Source organism: Anabrus simplex, chromosome 1, assembly GCF_040414725.1.
Source record: "Anabrus simplex isolate iqAnaSimp1 chromosome 1, ASM4041472v1, whole genome shotgun sequence".
Classification (NCBI taxonomy): Eukaryota; Metazoa; Arthropoda; class Insecta; order Orthoptera; family Tettigoniidae; genus Anabrus; species Anabrus simplex.
The window spans coordinates 472,778,147-472,795,476 of NC_090265.1; the positions used below are offsets into that span (position 1 = coordinate 472,778,147).

Consider the following 17,330-nt stretch of genomic DNA (forward strand, 5'->3'; position numbering starts at 1 on the left):
TACATACCATTACAGTGCAAATGAAAGCCAAGTGCTTGAATATCCCTACCTCCTACCCACCTATTAGGATCTACAAATCTTACTCCCAGTTTCCCACATACCCTGTTCATAATTTCATTTAAATCCCCAGTCACCCTCCAATCATTATTGCTCCTATACAATATCCCACTGATAATAATCTATGCTCCTCTAAACTTATCCCATGCTGTCATTACCAGATCCCAAACATCCCCAACTATGTTAGTACCTATTCCTGCTTCCCTTACATTGTTGGTACCAACATGGAAAATTACCTTCTTCTCCTTGCCCTCCCCCTTCCCTTCTCCTTTCCTCAACATATGCCATAACCTAATTCCTGGATAACACTCTAGTCTGGTTCCCTTTCCTCCACACACTTTCCCTACTTGTCTAACAATAGAGTCACCCATGACCACAGCATCAACACCACCCACCTCATTGGATTCCCTGCTCTCCTGGTCTCCCTTAACTTCTCTGATGGCTACAAGCAGTATCTCATCCACTTTCTCTCTTTCTCTCTCTCTGCCCTATGCCCTATTCCCCATTTTTCCTGTTCTGTTCTACCTGCTGTGACTCTTAACAATTCCTCACCAATATCTCTTCTGGATTCACTCCTTGATGAAACACTTTAGCCCTTATTTTTCTTCCCCTTAAAACATTAGCCCACTTGTCTTCCACAACTTCTCCCCTTCCTTTTCCTTCCTTTTGCCTACCTCCCCTATCCTGTACATTGATTGAGGGAGACCTACTTTCATTCATGTCATCCATTAAAAGCCTAATTATGTCCCTGAAACTTGCTGTCTTTTCCCTCATAGTCCTCAATGTTCATTTATACACACTGTCCCTACACCCGCCTCCCTCAGTCATTCTTTTATCTTCCTCACATAAATATGAAATAAGAGGAAAATATAAACAGAAATGAAATAGCATACTGTCGGGCTGAGTGGCTTAGACAGTTGAGGCGCTGGCCTTCCTACCCCAACTTAGCAGGTTTGATCCTGGCTTAGTCCAGTAGTATTTGAAGGTGCTCAAATATGTCAGCCTCGTGTCAGTAAATTTACTGGCACGTAAAAGAATTCCCGATGGACTAAATTCCGGCACCTCGGCATCTCTGAAAACTGTTTAAGTAGTTAGTGGGACTTACAAACCATTAATGTAATAATAATAATAATAATAATAATAATAATAAAAGCATGCATCCAATAAAGTAACACACATCATTTACAATCAATGTAAAAAAAATAAAAAAAAAAAAAAAAGCATATTACTTGTATTTTGGCTGTAAAATAGGTGATCAAGATAAAAAGTGGGCACCACACGTGTGTTGTGTGACGTGTTACGTGAAGTTAACAGAGTGGTTGTGGGGGAAAACTAACCATATGTCTTTTGCTATTCCAGTGAAAATGTCCTTTTGTTGGTTGTTTTCATACACAACAGACTTGAGATAACCCTACAGAAAACGTTGAAGGGATTTAAATCGGGAGACCTGTCAGAAAGTTATATGGAACCATCGTGACCAGTCCAGCAGCCTGGTCAAGTTGCATTCAAATGCTGCTGCACAGTCCTTCCACGATCTGGTAGCAGTGGCGGTGTTTCAAGGGGAAGTACAATTGCGCAACCCTTCTCTCTTAACACTAATCACTGGGCGAGTTGGCCGTGCGCGTAGAGGCGCGCGGCTGTGAGCTTGCATCCGGGAGATCGTGGGTTTGAGCCCCACGATCGGCAGCCCTGAAGATGGTTTTCCGTGGTTTCCCATTTTCACACCAGGCAAATGCTGGGGCTGTACCTTAATTAAGGCCACGGCCACTTCCTTCCAACTCCTAGGCCTTCCCTGTCCCATCGTCGCCATAAGACCTATCTGTGTCAGTGCGATGTAAAGCAACTAGAAAAAAAAAAAATTAACACTTATCAGAGGGAAAATGGAAGATTTCTGCTCTTCGAAGAATGAAGGCATTGTCAAAAGAAACGGAGGGGCCACAAAAGACGAGAAGATGAAAGACTTCCTCGGCCTCGCAAACCTGAGACAGAAACAAACAAGTAAACTCCGTAACCAGAATAAATTGGACAGGGGTCACACCAAATGTGCCAATCTTTTAAAGAATTAGAATAAATTTGCACAACGAACAATTAAATAGGGGTCGTACTTCAAACTATCCGTCTAAATGAAATAATGAACAAATTCAACCATAGTCATCATAAATTCTTCTAGCGGACAATAAGAATGATCTAGAAAAATGAAGGACAACACATAATCAAGACAAGTGAACTGAGTATTGAGTGAAACACAGCTGAACCTAATGAAGAACTAGAGTAGTGCCATAGAAGGAATTTTAGGAAGTTTTAGTTTAGAAATAGCTTTTTAATTTGTATATCTAATTTTAACATTCCCTCCCCCCACCCCCCACCCCCACCCTCCCTCACCATTAAGTGTCCTTTACCAACGAATTTTAATTATCAAATGTTTTATGTTCTTTCGCCTAAGCTATAAGATAAGCAGCTGATGATGATTGCCAAGCAATTGAAACATGTACTGCAGTTTTTAATGACATAATTTAGCCTAAGGTTAAATAATAAAAGTATCGATCAGGTGGAAAAGTTTTTACTTAATTCTTATTTGTTTAACCTAATATCGTCGGGATCAGAAGACAACTAGAGTTAACCAAAGAAGATTGGATAGGAAAGATGAAAGTGAGCAGGCTAACACAAGTAAATGGAGCAGTGCCGGACTCAGCTGGAGTTCTGTGGTCGCTAACCCGCACTCCCAAGTCGAGAGCTTCCTGGAGTTCCCTTTTAGATTCTCTGATGTAATTGAGGTGGTACATCTTCTCGCAGCTCTCGAAGGGCATCCCACTAGAAAGTAAGGTATGTGTGCGCATTTAGTCTGTCAGGTATTAAATATGGTCCTACAGTGCAACTTTCTAAAATTCCAGTCCACAAGTTTACCAATCAGCCCTATTGGAAGGCTCTTTCACTTTGGAGATAAGTGTTGGCAAGAGCCCAGTAATGGGCATCATGTACATGTAATACTCCTTTTATAAATGTGGTCTAGTCACTCCAGAGTACAGAAGCACTGAAGTTCGGGTTCTGATGATAGTGGTGTAATACCCACGCACAGATTTCTGATCCTCCCTCTGGTCTGACAGATTGCACCCTTGTGAAAGTGTGTAGATCTTCCTTCTGAAGTATTCGATGCTCAGTCGAACGTTCGATTTGATGTGTAACACATAGATGTGTGTAACAAACACATAGATGTGATAGTGTGATTATCATGCCTGTGAAGTGTTACATCCCTGTTTCTTTAAGATGGCAATCCAGGCATAAAAATACATTGTAGTCTGTATGATGCCAACGTGGATAGGATTAAACATACAATCATGCAGCCATGTTAGTCACACATCGACACTCTCCAAGTATAAGATGCATGTCCGCATACTCATTCCAGCTCTACTCCATACTGCACGATAGATAATTGGGCCAGTAGTGGGTCCAATGTGCTACAGCACAGACAACATTATTGCCAGATATACTGAATATGAAGACAGTTCATTATGAATTGTATGCGTGCACTTTAAAAAAGGAAAGTTAATGTGAACAAAAATTAATAATAACTAAGAAGTAAATGAACCATTGTAAACTAATAAAAAAGTTATGCTGTTGAGTGATTTGAACTATAAACCAGTTATTATGAGACAAACCAAAAGTAACAGCACTTTATTATTTAGGTAATGCAGCAACATGCTAGTTGTTGTCCTGTTGTCACAAGAATACCACACTTCCAATGCAATGTTGCCAGATGCTTAAATTTAACAGCCAATTCTGATGCACCAAAACACTTGGCCGAATTTTAACCAAGATAAATGGACTAAGAATACTCTGCAAATTCAAAAACTGGTTTTTATATATGGCACCGAGCTCGATAGCTGCAGTCGCTTAAGTGCGGCCAGTATCCAGTATTCGGGAGATAGTAGGTTCGAACCCCACTGTCGGCAGCCCTGAAAATGGTTTTCCGTGGTTTCCCATTTTCACACCAGGCAAATGCTGGGGCTGTACCTTAATTGAGGCCACGGCCGCTTCCTTCCCATTCCTAGGCCTTCCCTGTCCTATCATCGCCATAAGACCTATCTGTGTCGGTGCGACGTAAAGCAACTAGCAAAAAAAAAAAAAATTATATATGGCAGTTTCCAGACATTCTATATGTACCTTGGTTTCTGTCACTAGGTTATTTTTCCCCATTAATTTTGGTTCTTCCTTCCTTCCTTCCTTCCTTCCTTCCTTCCTTCCTTCCTTCCTTCCTTCCTTCCTTCCATTTTTTCATATAATTTTTATATTATTTCCAGGTTGTAAAGAATTAGTGAAGACACTCCTCAGCAATGGTGAAAATCAGATGCGATATTGTGAGACTGAAGTTCCTAATTCCTCAAAAATGTTTGTAAAGATGTCAAATAGCATATATCATTACAAGTACGACAGGGAAATATTTTCAAAACTACAAGTAAGTGTTCAATTTATATTAGATGGTGTTTCTAGTAGTAGAAGACATATTATGTGGAAAATGAAAAATAGCAAAAGTAATAATGACTAAATGTTTGAACTACCATTATGTTCCCAATTTGTCTATGTCTCCTTTCCAATATAAATAATCCTAAGTGCCGATTCATTGAGAATGTCCATTTTGGTACATTTGTCAAGAAATCTCCTGAAAATAAAATTGTCTACTTTACCCCAGGAAATATTGGCGGCTATCATTGTGACGCACAATTCAGAAGAGAATTCTTCATGGCCTATGCCATATGTCTCAGGATCAGAAAAGAAAGACTGGTGTCCCCGGTTTTCTCCTAGTGTTTTTCTGATGCATGAACGTCTGTTTATGTTGTTCCAGATGATATCTTTTTTGATATTTGATGTAAAACAATGAAGTCATTGTAATGATTCACATAATTGAGTAATCTGCCCAAAAAAACCGGTGGTAATGTAACCATTGATTTCAATACCTTCATTAAAAGTAAAATAGAATGACACAATAATAAAAGGATGCCAAAACAAAGTGGTCCACACAAGCCTGGCAGAAAATTATTCTTCCATCTGCGGAAAAGAATGAATCAGTGGCAATCCATTGCTTCAATAACACAGTTTTACAACTTTATACTCTTTTGGCTTTTTCTCCTCCAGTTTTCTGCAGCAGACGTGCACAGAAGTACAAATAAATATGGAATAACCTGATGTGTGCTTAAACAGCTGTTTTAAATATAGTAATATACCTAGAATTAGTGATTCACTTCCATTCACTTCCACTCCCTTCTGTTCCACTTATATGGGAATTCCATAATTGTCAATGTTAGCAGCTGCCTCTGTGGATCGGTGGTGGAGTGTCGGCCTCCAGATCCCAAGATAGCGGGTTCAGACCGGGCAGAGGTAGTCAGATTTTTGAAGGGTGGAGAGAAGTCCATTCGACAATCCATGTCAGCATGTAAAAGGTCTCTGGTGACACATTTGGTGTTTACCTGAAAAAATTAATTAAATCTCAACCATAGATGCCCAAGAGAGTTCGGTTTACACGGTCTGCCAACTAGTAGGCCTAGAGTAAAACAGAACATTGAAATTGACGAGCAGACAGCCATATGGCATCAAATTGAAATGTCTGCACATGGTAGCTGAGGCCATATAGTTATTATTATTATTATTATTATTATTATTATTATTATTATTATTATTATTATTATTAGTCTATGTTTGATACACAGCGGTCTTATCTTACCAGTTTATCGTGTTATTAAGCAAGTTTATACTTTCTTGGTGAAAGGTCTCAAATTCCATACCAATTTGCAGGAAGTACCAAGCTCTCGAAAGGTTTACATTAAAACTACAGTATGATTGCAAGTACTAAAAGAGTATGACAAAAAGAGGACAGATTATCTTAAAAAAAAGGCAGTTTTAGGCACCAACTTGGTCGTGCAGTTAGGGGCGCGCGGCTGTGAGCTTGCATCCGGGAGATAGTGGGTTCGAATCCCACTGTCGGCAGCCCTGAAGATGGTTTTCCGTGGTTTCCCATTTTCACACCAGGCAAATGCTTAATTAAGGCTACAGCCGCTTCCTGCCAACTCCTAGGCCTTTCCTATCCCATCGTAGCCATAAGACCTATCTGTGTCGGTGCGACGTAAAGCCACTAGCAAAATGCAGGACAGTCATCGACATGTCTACCAAATTAGTGAACAGCCCTACTGTATCGATTCTGGCTAAAGGCTTTAGTTTTGCCATTACTCCTGCACGCATCCATTCAGAAGAACTCATCCGTGGAGTTGAGGAGACCATTTCTCATCTACCCTTGGACACCATAGAAGAAATCTGGATAGAATCGACCCCTATCATTAAACACACCAAACCACTGAAGCAGAACATCATACAGGAAAAACGCACAGCCGTCAAACAGCTGCAAATCAACGATGATGTAATTGTTGTTCCTACTGACAGAGGAAATGCTACAATCGTCATGAGGACTACGACATACAGTGAGAAAATTGGCTCTCTCTTGACAGTAAGTGAAGATGACCTGGAGGCTCTTATACTGAAAGTGAAAGAGCAAACGCCCTACAATTACCCAAAATGAACACATATTATGGTGGGCCTTATCTTCGGACACTTTTACAGCCAGAACTAATGCTGTTGTGCCATGTCTTGGGTTGGTGAGTGACCTACATTTCATCATCATTCCAGAGACTGTGTCTTATAACACAGGCACTTCAGCACTTCTTCAAGGTTTGTACGTACCTCATGAATAGGTAATTTCTTGTGTCTAATATCTTGAAGATCTGCAGCCAATGTTTCGCCTGTATAATTCCCGTACGGTCAAGACCCAATCTTTCTGTTGTATATTCTTGGCATTTCATATCTATCACTTTCTTCCTGAATTCAGAATGTAGATTATTCAGACCATTTTCATCTAGTTTATTAATTAGTATCCTAATAAGAGGGGGGCATTCTTGCTTCGGTGTAGTGGAATATTATTTTCCGACTCCAGATTCCTTCCACTCTGCTAAAATGTTTTACCAAATTCTTTTCATAGGCCTGAAGAATGTGATCTCCGTGGCTGCAGCAAGTGAGTGGAATTTGGTGGTAATGCTATGATGCGTATGTTGTTTACTTCACACTACTGGACAACTTGCAGGTTCAGATGTGAGCTTTTAACACTTCTTGTCCCTTCTGATATTTTTCTATGGGGAGCGTTATATTGAAGAACCATACAAAGTTTGTGGAGTAGTGCCTTGCATTTACTAGACCACCTTCGGTCCAAGTACAGTTATTCCACAAATTCTTTGATTCATAATTCACATAAACTGGAACTAGTTCACCTGCTGCATTGCTACAGAACATTAAGGATGTGCACTCACAAAAACTGTTGGATGTCCAGGAACACCTTCATGTTTTCCTTTCAGCTTCAGCATATTCCTGTCTATTTGCTACCTGCACAAAGTTAAATTGTGTTTTATATTCTAATCAAATATTATTTGAAACCTTTTTTTTTAGATAAATATTTCAAATTTAAATTTATATTGTATACTTTTTTTCAGCTGCCTCACAAATGGGTTATTTCTTGTTCCTGATATACTGAAGAACTGCAGCCAATGTTTTACCTCTATAATCCCTGTACGGCCGAGACCCAAACTTTCTTTTGTATGTTCTTGACATTTCATATAATCACCATAACAAGAGACAACGTTGACAATGTTACTAAGAAAGGCAATTTTGGAACACTGGGGTAGCCATTGTTATCACAAAGTTATTCCTGAGATTTCTCATTTTTTTTACATTTTATTTTAACCTAAATAACTGAAAGAAAGCTCAGAGTAACATGAAAATCGTGCATGTTTATCAAACATAAAATTAAGAGTTCCACTAAACTTGATGGGTGTGCCTCGTTAATGTTCTTTCTCTGTTGCCGACAAAAGTTTCCCGCTATTCACAAAAGCACACGCTCAGTGCATTCCAGCCAAAATCCAACACGTAAGAAGTTGTCGCAGTACACAGAGATATCAGCATTATTGAGCAGTAAAAACATATGCTCTTCATTGTCAGACTATCCATCCATATCCTGCAAACTATTAAATAAATATTTGGCATGCACCTATCACAAGGTAACCTTTGCAGTCACCAAGTAACCCCAGTGTACAATTTGTAAATTATTTGATCCAAAAGTGTCTTCATTTTAACTTGCTGGTTTCATTCCTGGTTTTTATTTGTTCTTATCACTAACATCATTATGGTTGGTTGAATATGTTTAATGATGTGATCGTTCATTGTACAGAATGTTTGTTACACATTTATGTTGTGTTAATTAAGGGTTTTGTTGATGATGTAATTGGTTTTACATCCCACTAATTCATTTTATGGTTTTTAGAGATGTCAGTCTTTTCACCTGTCTTACCTTACTGCATTTGTAAAGTGTTATTGTTGCTCATATTTACACAGAGCATCATGGGGAAATATGATTTAGCAAGTGTGTCAAAATTTAAGGCGACACTCCTGAGATAAACAGATATTTTTACCCAATGCATGGATTTTCACGAAACTGTGTGGGAATACCACCTATATAAAATTAGAGATATCACAAACATTTCTTTCATATACAATTAATAGTTTTATTGAAATAATTTTTTTTGAATCTTTTTGGAGTTTTTAATTCCATTTTCTTTCATGAAAATTTGTAATTAGGTAGATAATACTTCTTTAAAAAGCACTACATATTGATTTTCCTATACATAATTTATATAAGGAGATATGTCGCACTAAAGTTTGTTTAATTTTTGTTCTAAAATTTTGGACTTAAAAATCCCTACTACATGAAAAAATTCTGCAATCAAAAATTTCATACGCATGTTTCCTAATATAGCTGTGATACATATACCATACAAATTTTGTTACATTTGGCAGAATATTATGGGAGAAAAATGGGATTTAAGTGTAAAATTACAATTGGCAGGAGAATTAAAGCAAAGTTCAAGTGACATTTTCTTCCTGATTCATTACCTAAAAGTTGCCAGAACTGTATGTTTTTCCTTTCTTTTCTTTCTTAGCAGCTTCTGTATGAATGCTGGTAACTCTGGAAGCGTGTCTCTTCTTCTTCTCCTTCTCCAAAGAATGGAAAATGATTCACCTGCATTTTCTTCTTCACAATGCAACTTTTCCTGAGTCGAAATTCTGGGGATTGTAGTTTCTGTCATGTCATGATTGTTGGCTATAGGTGCAGGACTTACATGGCTTGAAGTTGATGCAACACTTTCCTGATGAGAACAATCTGATTCCGATAACTTTTCATGACATTTTGTCCCTGGTTTCTTCAATGGAGACTCCTGTTCGGTAATAGCTGATCCCCATCTCTTTCCTATCAAAAGTTCACCAATTCGTCACTTAGCTAAGGCTGATTTATGTTTGCGCATATTGTTTATTCCCTTGGATACAAGCTATCAATTATTACAGCACACTGTCTTTCAATAATAATAGTATCTTGATACGCAACTACAAGAGGTTACTTGCGCGCGTACTTCATGAAAGTAAACGGACCCGCTATCACCACAGAACTCACAAAAAAGATTAAACATACAAGAATAACAAAACTTAGAGTTGTCGGCACTATTGTAGTACCATCAGTAATACCAATACAATGTTGCTCAATGACAGCCAAGTACTGAAATATTAGTCTGTAACAGGCTTTATAAATTAATTCAGAAATGTGGTAGATCTTACAGCTGGATTCTGCATAAATATATCAGGAGAGGGTGGAGGGGTTGTTGGCCCATCCCATGGATGCGTAATTGCAAAGAACAGGAATATTTGATTGAATGGAAACATGATAATGACGTCATTACCTAACAAAGCAGATCAGCGATGACACGCCAATTTCTGCTGTGTGCAGACTGGCAAACAGAGCATTATTAAGGTGATAAATTGTTTGAATTCAACGGAATAACTTTGTGACATGAAAGAAAAAACTCAATCCCTTCAATTCCAGTCATAACTTTTTTTAATGCCAAAATACCAAAACATCAAATTTTATCTCCAGAGTGTTGCCTTAAGAAAAGGAATAATGCAGGAATTTCTAGTCTACAGGTCTTTTATTCCTGTATTTTGCTACTTTGTAAGCTATATGGAAATATTTGAGTATCAAAGATTTTGTTTGTTTATTTGTTTGTTTGTTTGTTTGTTTGTTTCTACATTTAGTAGATGGATAAATTTATTTGATTGTAAGGATTTTGTAATTTTAACTGTTCATAGGTTTTCTTATTAGTAGAGAAGGCTTTTACTAAACCATGGCAAAATACTTTCAGATTATTGGACAGTGGGATAATAAGTTTATTATGACAATCGTGAGTTTAGCAAGTACAAACGCCCCTCATGTAATTGGAGTATTTGATCAGCATGCTGTTCATGAGCGTATCAGACTTGAGAAACTGATGACAGGTAGGATTTAATTCTATGATAATGTACAGTATTTACTGTTTATGGGAATCTTTCAAGTATTTAGCATTATTTATTAGTTTTGTTCATTCATCTGGAATCAGATTATAATATTAGGGGTACTACAGCTGTTCACAGGATGAACTTGCTGTGTCAAGTCCATTGATCAAAGCTGGCTCAAAATTTCAGGAACATTGTTGCAAATCGTATAAGGTTAAAGTCAACAGTTTACTTCTGATCTGTCCAGCATGTCATGAAATAAGAAGAATGAATTTTAGTAGGGAAGTGAAATTCATTCTTCCTATTTCAGTAGGGAAGTGTCCAGCTCCATGGCTAAATGGTTAGCGTGCTGGCCTTTGGTCACAGGAGTCCTGGGTTCGATTCCCAGCAGGGTCGAGAATTTTAATTATAATTGGTTAATTTTGCTGGCATGGGGCTAGGTGTATGTGTCATCTTCATCATCATCACGATGCGTCAAATCAAAAGACCTGCATCTGGTGAGCCAAACTTGTCCTTGGACATTCCCGGCCCTAAAAGCCATATGCCATTTCATTTTTCAGTAGAGAAGTATACAGAAGCCACCAAAATTAAACAGTTTCAGATTTAAATGTAACAAAATTAAGGAAAGGCAATGGGTCTCATAGTTTTGATATGTTCATTCAGAGAAATTTTAAGTTTTTCATGCTAACAAAGAAAAAAAAGTGTATTACATTTAATAACACAGAACAATGTGAGCTCACCAGACAAAAACTCAGTCACCTCCCTCAAGACACCATGTAACACCTCTAAATTTGATAACCACTTTGATTCGGCAAGGAAGTAAGTCCACAAGTTTTTGCAGGTGCCATATCCAGTTGAGCGACTCACTAAATTCCCATAGAGACACCAAATTAAGGGGATGCTGATGTCTGCATTTCAGCTGTTGTTCCTAATAATCCCACACATTTTCTATGGGATTAAGATCGGGAATTTAGTGGGCCATTCGAGGTTTTGAGGTGTGACTGGGTGTCAGTGTGCTCATCAAATCAGTCACGTATGCGTACAGTCCTGTGAACACAGCTGTTATCCTCTTGGAAAATGTGTGTGTCCACAGCGTACTCAACATGAAGATACTGAATGAAGGGATATACTTGGTCTCAGAATGTTTTCATTATTTATTTGTGTCAAAAACATCGCATTATACAGTATATATAATACATAATAATACTTAAACACAGAATGTTGAAATAAACATTCTGATTCATGTTCATGGTGACCTGAATGAGTGGGCCCAATTTATAGTATGAAAAACACCCTCATAACATTACAGAACCACCTCTTGTCTGAAGTGTACCCTCCACACACTGCGGTTTAAATGCCTGTGTGGTCATTGGGCTGTTGGTGCACTAGACGCTTTGCATCATTTGAAAACAGGCAAGATTGCGACTTGTTGGACACTACATGCCTCCAGTCAGCTGCTGTCCATGTTTGGTGCTTTTTTGGCCCATTGAAGACATTCAGTTTTATGTACCTCTGTGAGAAATGGTATCTTATAAGGTACCCAACTCCAAATGTTCATTGCATGCATTTCTCTTTGCAATGTTTGGTTGGAATTCACGGACAGCAGCAAGCAACAGTTCTTGTTGGGTTTGAAACTGATTTTCATTGACACAGCGTGATACTCGTCCTTGGTCCCTGTCGGTTTTTTTGCTTTTTTTTTTTTTTTTTGAGATCATAGTTCTTTCTCCATGTTTCATAGCCCCAAGTGCTACACCATTTCCAGTTAGATATGTTTCACAGTCCACATTGACACACCAACAAATCAGGCAACTTCATTCACTGTGTGGTCATTGGCAAGTCCAAACACAATAGCTCCTGTTTTGCCAGTTTGTCATATGTTTGCCTCAACCCATCTTGATGTGTTGTTTCCATACAACCAATGGCACAAATACACCACTTCACTCCTGTGGTCATATGCCAGCAGTGAATGGTCACATGATCACCTGGTACCAGTTTAAAACTCCATATGCATTCCTTCAAAGTGACCAGTGTGATCTTTCTAGGGGCGACTAGTTTTGTCCGTTGTGCCTACAAGGAATATGAAATATACTGTCCCACTTATTCAGAAATATTTTGTGTTTCTAGAGATCACATTCAGACCATTTTAGGCTTTTCATGAAAGCAGTCACATTTTTAGTATTACCATGATCATTATTATTGACTATTACTTGTTTTGGTCCAAAGCCATCAGTGTGTCTCTATATCAGATTCACTTAGTTTACCAAATGTTCATATCTATCTGCTTTCTGGGCATTGATGAAAGATTTAACCATGGAAAGGCAGCAATGTTTTGATTTGGTGGCAAAGTTGACAGTTAGTTGGGAAGTTACAGGTATATTATTAAAAATGATAAGTTGGTTCCATAGTGAATTTTACATTTATATTTACATTTTTTTTTTACTGAGTTACCCATTATTATTTACTTCATTTTACTGATTCCTTCAAAATTCTTCAACTGTTTACTGAGATTTTAAAGATATTAACATTGCAATTAACTCCAAGTGCATTTATGCAACCTACTCTTTGTTTCTATTGTGATAGAAATTCTAAGCCTAATGTGTATGCCAGACTAAGTCCATTCTCCTTGTTGGAGAGGGCTTTTTAGATATAAAATTCCTTTGGAGCATGGCGAGTCCACAGTAATAATAGCCAATATGAAGTGTCAAAATTGTAACTGTCTTTGACAAGTTGGCTATACAGGTTGTTCAGGTAAATGGACGATAGTAACTTGGTTTGTGGCTAGAGTAAAAGTATGAATATGGTAGTCTGTCTACCGGGCGAGTTGGCCGTACGCGTAGAAGCGCACGGCTGTGAGCTTGCATTGCAAGTAATGAAAATCATTTTATTTTCCGTATTGAAAGATTCTCAATAATAATAATATAAAAGAATTTATTGGACTCCAACCTATTCAATACATTACTGGATGTTAACATTTTTAGTTAAACATCGTTAAAATGGAGACATGTTTCGCCCTCCATGTGGGGCATCATCAGTCATATCAAAGCACCTCAAAATTAAACCAGACGTCTGGTTGGAAATTATGAGCAATATTTATAAGAAAGAATACATTAAAAACACGTACAAAGTCCTATCCAAAACGAAATAACAACAGACTAGTTAGGTACACATAGTAAAATACGCTAGTGGTTTCTTAATATTAAAATGCACAGTATAAAAATGGAAGTAATCAAAGTCCGTATGATATTGAGTTCGATGGTGGTTCTGCGTTAGTATATACAAATGTTGGCAAAATAAAACACAATTTATAATTACTGTACACTTATTTCTAATTGTTAAAAATGATAAGGTAAAACATTCCAATTTGACTATTTATAATTTGGCTACAACCAAAATAATTCGCCCTAGAATTCATGAGGTAGTCAAACTCCGTTGGTCACTCTCTATTTGAATGGAGTGCACAGTGCGAGTGAACAGCTTTTGTTGATTATAACTGAGGCTGTGCTAAGACAGAGTTAAAACAACACCAGCTTCAAATGAAGATAGTTGAAAACATCATTAGGTTCTTCCTAGTTGACTAAAAATTTGCGTATATTTTGTTGTTGAAGTGTGGGAAAGTCAGTTGTTGGTTAAATGGGCAACGGTCGAAAATGTTGTGCAGTGCAATCGGTGTTTGAGCTGTCCTACATGTGAGGGAAATCTGAAAATGGAGGATTTGTCTTAATTAGTTAAGTGAAATGACTGAAAAAGAAAAGAAACGGGAAATCATTGAGAGATGAAAAATGTGAAAATTAAAAATTTACCTTGAAAGCTGTTGAGCTGTTGCCTAATTGTTAGGAGGTTTGTGGAGCACTGGCTGTCGCTAATGTCCTGCTCCTCGTGTTGTACGTGTGACGTCTTAGAGGAGGGGAGTGGATTTGAGAAGGCGGCGCCGTGGGTATGTGATTGGCGCTTGGGGAGGAGTTGTGTGTATTGGAGGGAGAATAGGGGCGTGATGAGTTGAGCGGCTTAGTGGGGGTGCTTGGAGAGCTTGTTTTGAGGATGTTAACAAGTCTTTTGTCTTTCAGATTTAAACTATTAAGCGAAAATATTAATTGTTCGTAAAGAGGGCTTCGGTTGTCTATTGGATCATTTAAATTCTTATTCTTATTATATTTTTGGTCCAAAAAAATGTATAAATTTTCGAACTCGGTCATGAGCCTGCCTTTATCTAGTCTTTTTAAAATTTGGAGATCCTGTTCGATTGTGGTAAAGCTATGTCCGGTGTCTTTCATATGGATGCTCATGGCTGAGTGTTTATTGTGCTTTTGGGCATTGAAATGTTCTGCATATCTAATTGCAAAGCTCCTACCAGTTTGACCGATATATGAACTGTTACATTCAGCACATTTCAGTCTATAACACGAACATCAAAAACTCATCAATATGAATCCCAAATTACCCACCGTCAGATCACTGCCAAAAATACATAAAAATGATGTTCCCATTCGACCCATCATAAATAGCCGAAATAGCCCAACGTACAAAACTTCTCAGTTCCTCCAAAAATTCCTTAAGAAACACTTCACATTTCACAATAAACACCCTATTAAAAACTCAATAGAATTATGCGAAACTTTAAATAAATTTAATTTGCAGCCTAACCACATAATGTGCTCATTTGACATTACCAATATGTTCTCGAACATTCCCGCTAAAAAAACTATCGAAATCATACGAACTAATCTTTCTAAACACAGCACCTTAAGTCAGTTAGAAATAGAAGAATGCTTACAGTTACTAACTTTCGTCCTTCATAACAATTATTTTACGTTCAATAATAAGATATACAAACAAGAAGGTCTAGCCATGGGTGATCCCATTTCGGGAATACTCGCCGAAATTTATATGGACAACCTCGAAAATAGTAAAATAACAAACAGCATTAACGGTTTGTGTCTTTGGCTACGCTATGTCGATGACACACTAGCAATAATAGACAAAAGCTGCAATAATAGTGAAGACATACTAACTTACTTAAACAGCCTTGACAATTGCATCAAGTTTACTAAAGAAGATGAGGACAATAATATCATCAATTTTTTAGACATTACAATCACCAGGACCTTAAACAATTTCGATTTCCAGATTCACAGAAAACCTTCATTCACTCCCACAACCATAAAACAAAATTCTCTTCACCCACAATCGCACAAACAAGCCTCATTTTACAGTTTAGTGTACAGAGCGTTAAAAATTCCCATGTCAACCGTCAATTTAAAAAAAGAAATAAGTACCATAAAAGAAATAGCTGTTTTCAATGGATACAATCCCTCAATCATACAGAAAATAATCAATAAAGTGAAATTGAAATTGGCCACAAACCTCTCCCCAATTAAAATTAATAAGCCTAAATATGCATCATTCACCTACATTAACCCCATTATACATCAAATCGCTACCCCTTTAAAAAAACATGATATTAGGGTAGCCTATAAGACCCATAATTCTAATCAAAAGCTATTTTTCAACCACAATAAGATAAACTCGGACAACAATAAATTTTCGGGCTCTGGCATTTATAGACTGAAATGTGCTGAATGTAACAGTTCATATATCGGTCAAACTGGTAGGAGCTTTGCAATTAGATATGCAGAACATTTCAATGCCCAAAAGCACAATAAACACTCAGCCATGAGCATCCATATGAAAGACACCGGACATAGCTTTACCACAATCGAACAGGATCTCCAAATTTTAAAAAGACTAGATAAAGGCAGGCTCATGACCGAGTTCGAAAATTTATACATTTTTTTGGACCAAAAATATAATAAGAATAAGAATTTAAATGATCCAATAGACAACCGAAGCCCTCTTTACGAACAATTAATATTTTCGCTTAATAGTTTAAATCTGAAAGACAAAAGACTTGTTAACATCCTCAAAACAAGCTCTCCAAGCACCCCCACTAAGCCGCTCAACTCATCACGCCCCTATTCTCCCTCCAATACACACAACTCCTCCCCAAGCGCCAATCACATACCCACGGCGCCGCCTTCTCAAATCCACTCCCCTCCTCTAAGACGTCACACGTACAACACGAGGAGCAGGACATTAGCGACAGCCAGTGCTCCACAAACCTCCTAACAATTAGGCAACAGCTCAACAGCTTTCAAGGTAAATTTTTAATTTTCACATTTTTCATCTCTCAATGATTTCCCGTTTCTTTTCTTTTTCAGTCATTTCACTTAACTAATTAAGACAAATCCTCCATTTTCAGATTTCCCTCACATGTAGGACAGCTCAAACACCGATTGCACTGCACAACATTTTCGACCGTTGCCCATTTAACCAACAACTGACTTTCCCACACTTCAACAACAAAATATACGCAAATTTTTAGTCAACTAGGAAGAACCTAATGATGTTTTCAACTATCTTCATTTGAAGCTGGTGTTGTTTTAACTCTGTCTTAGCACAGCCTCAGTTATAATCAACAAAAGCTGTTCACTCGCACTGTGCACTCCATTCAAATAGAGAGTGACCAACGGAGTTTGACTACCTCATGAATTCTAGGGCGAATTATTTTGGTTGTAGCCAAATTATAAATAGTCAAATTGGAATGTTTTACCTTATCATTTTTAACAATTAGAAATAAGTGTACAGTAATTATAAATTGTGTTTTATTTTGCCAACATTTGTATATACTAACGCAGAACCACCATCGAACTCAATATCATACGGACTTTGATTACTTCCATTTTTATACTGTGCATTTTAATATTAAGAAACCACTAGCGTATTTTACTATGTGTACCTAACTAGTCTGTTGTTATTTCGTTTTGGATAGGACTTTGTACGTGTTTTTAATGTATTCTTTCTTATAA

At 37.6% G+C, this 17,330-nt stretch overlaps 1 protein-coding gene across 1 annotated transcript in view; it reads left to right on the forward strand.

The window, feature by feature from the left end:
* Window positions 1-17,330, forward strand: part of LOC136873939 (DNA mismatch repair protein Mlh3) — a 151,061-nt gene that overhangs the window by 53,398 nt on the left and 80,333 nt on the right. The window contains exons 5-6 of the mRNA XM_067147348.2: window positions 4,356-4,510; window positions 10,338-10,470. Of these exons, the coding sequence (XP_067003449.2) occupies window positions 4,356-4,510; window positions 10,338-10,470 (288 nt within the window). The remainder of the gene's footprint in view (window positions 1-4,355; window positions 4,511-10,337; window positions 10,471-17,330) is intronic.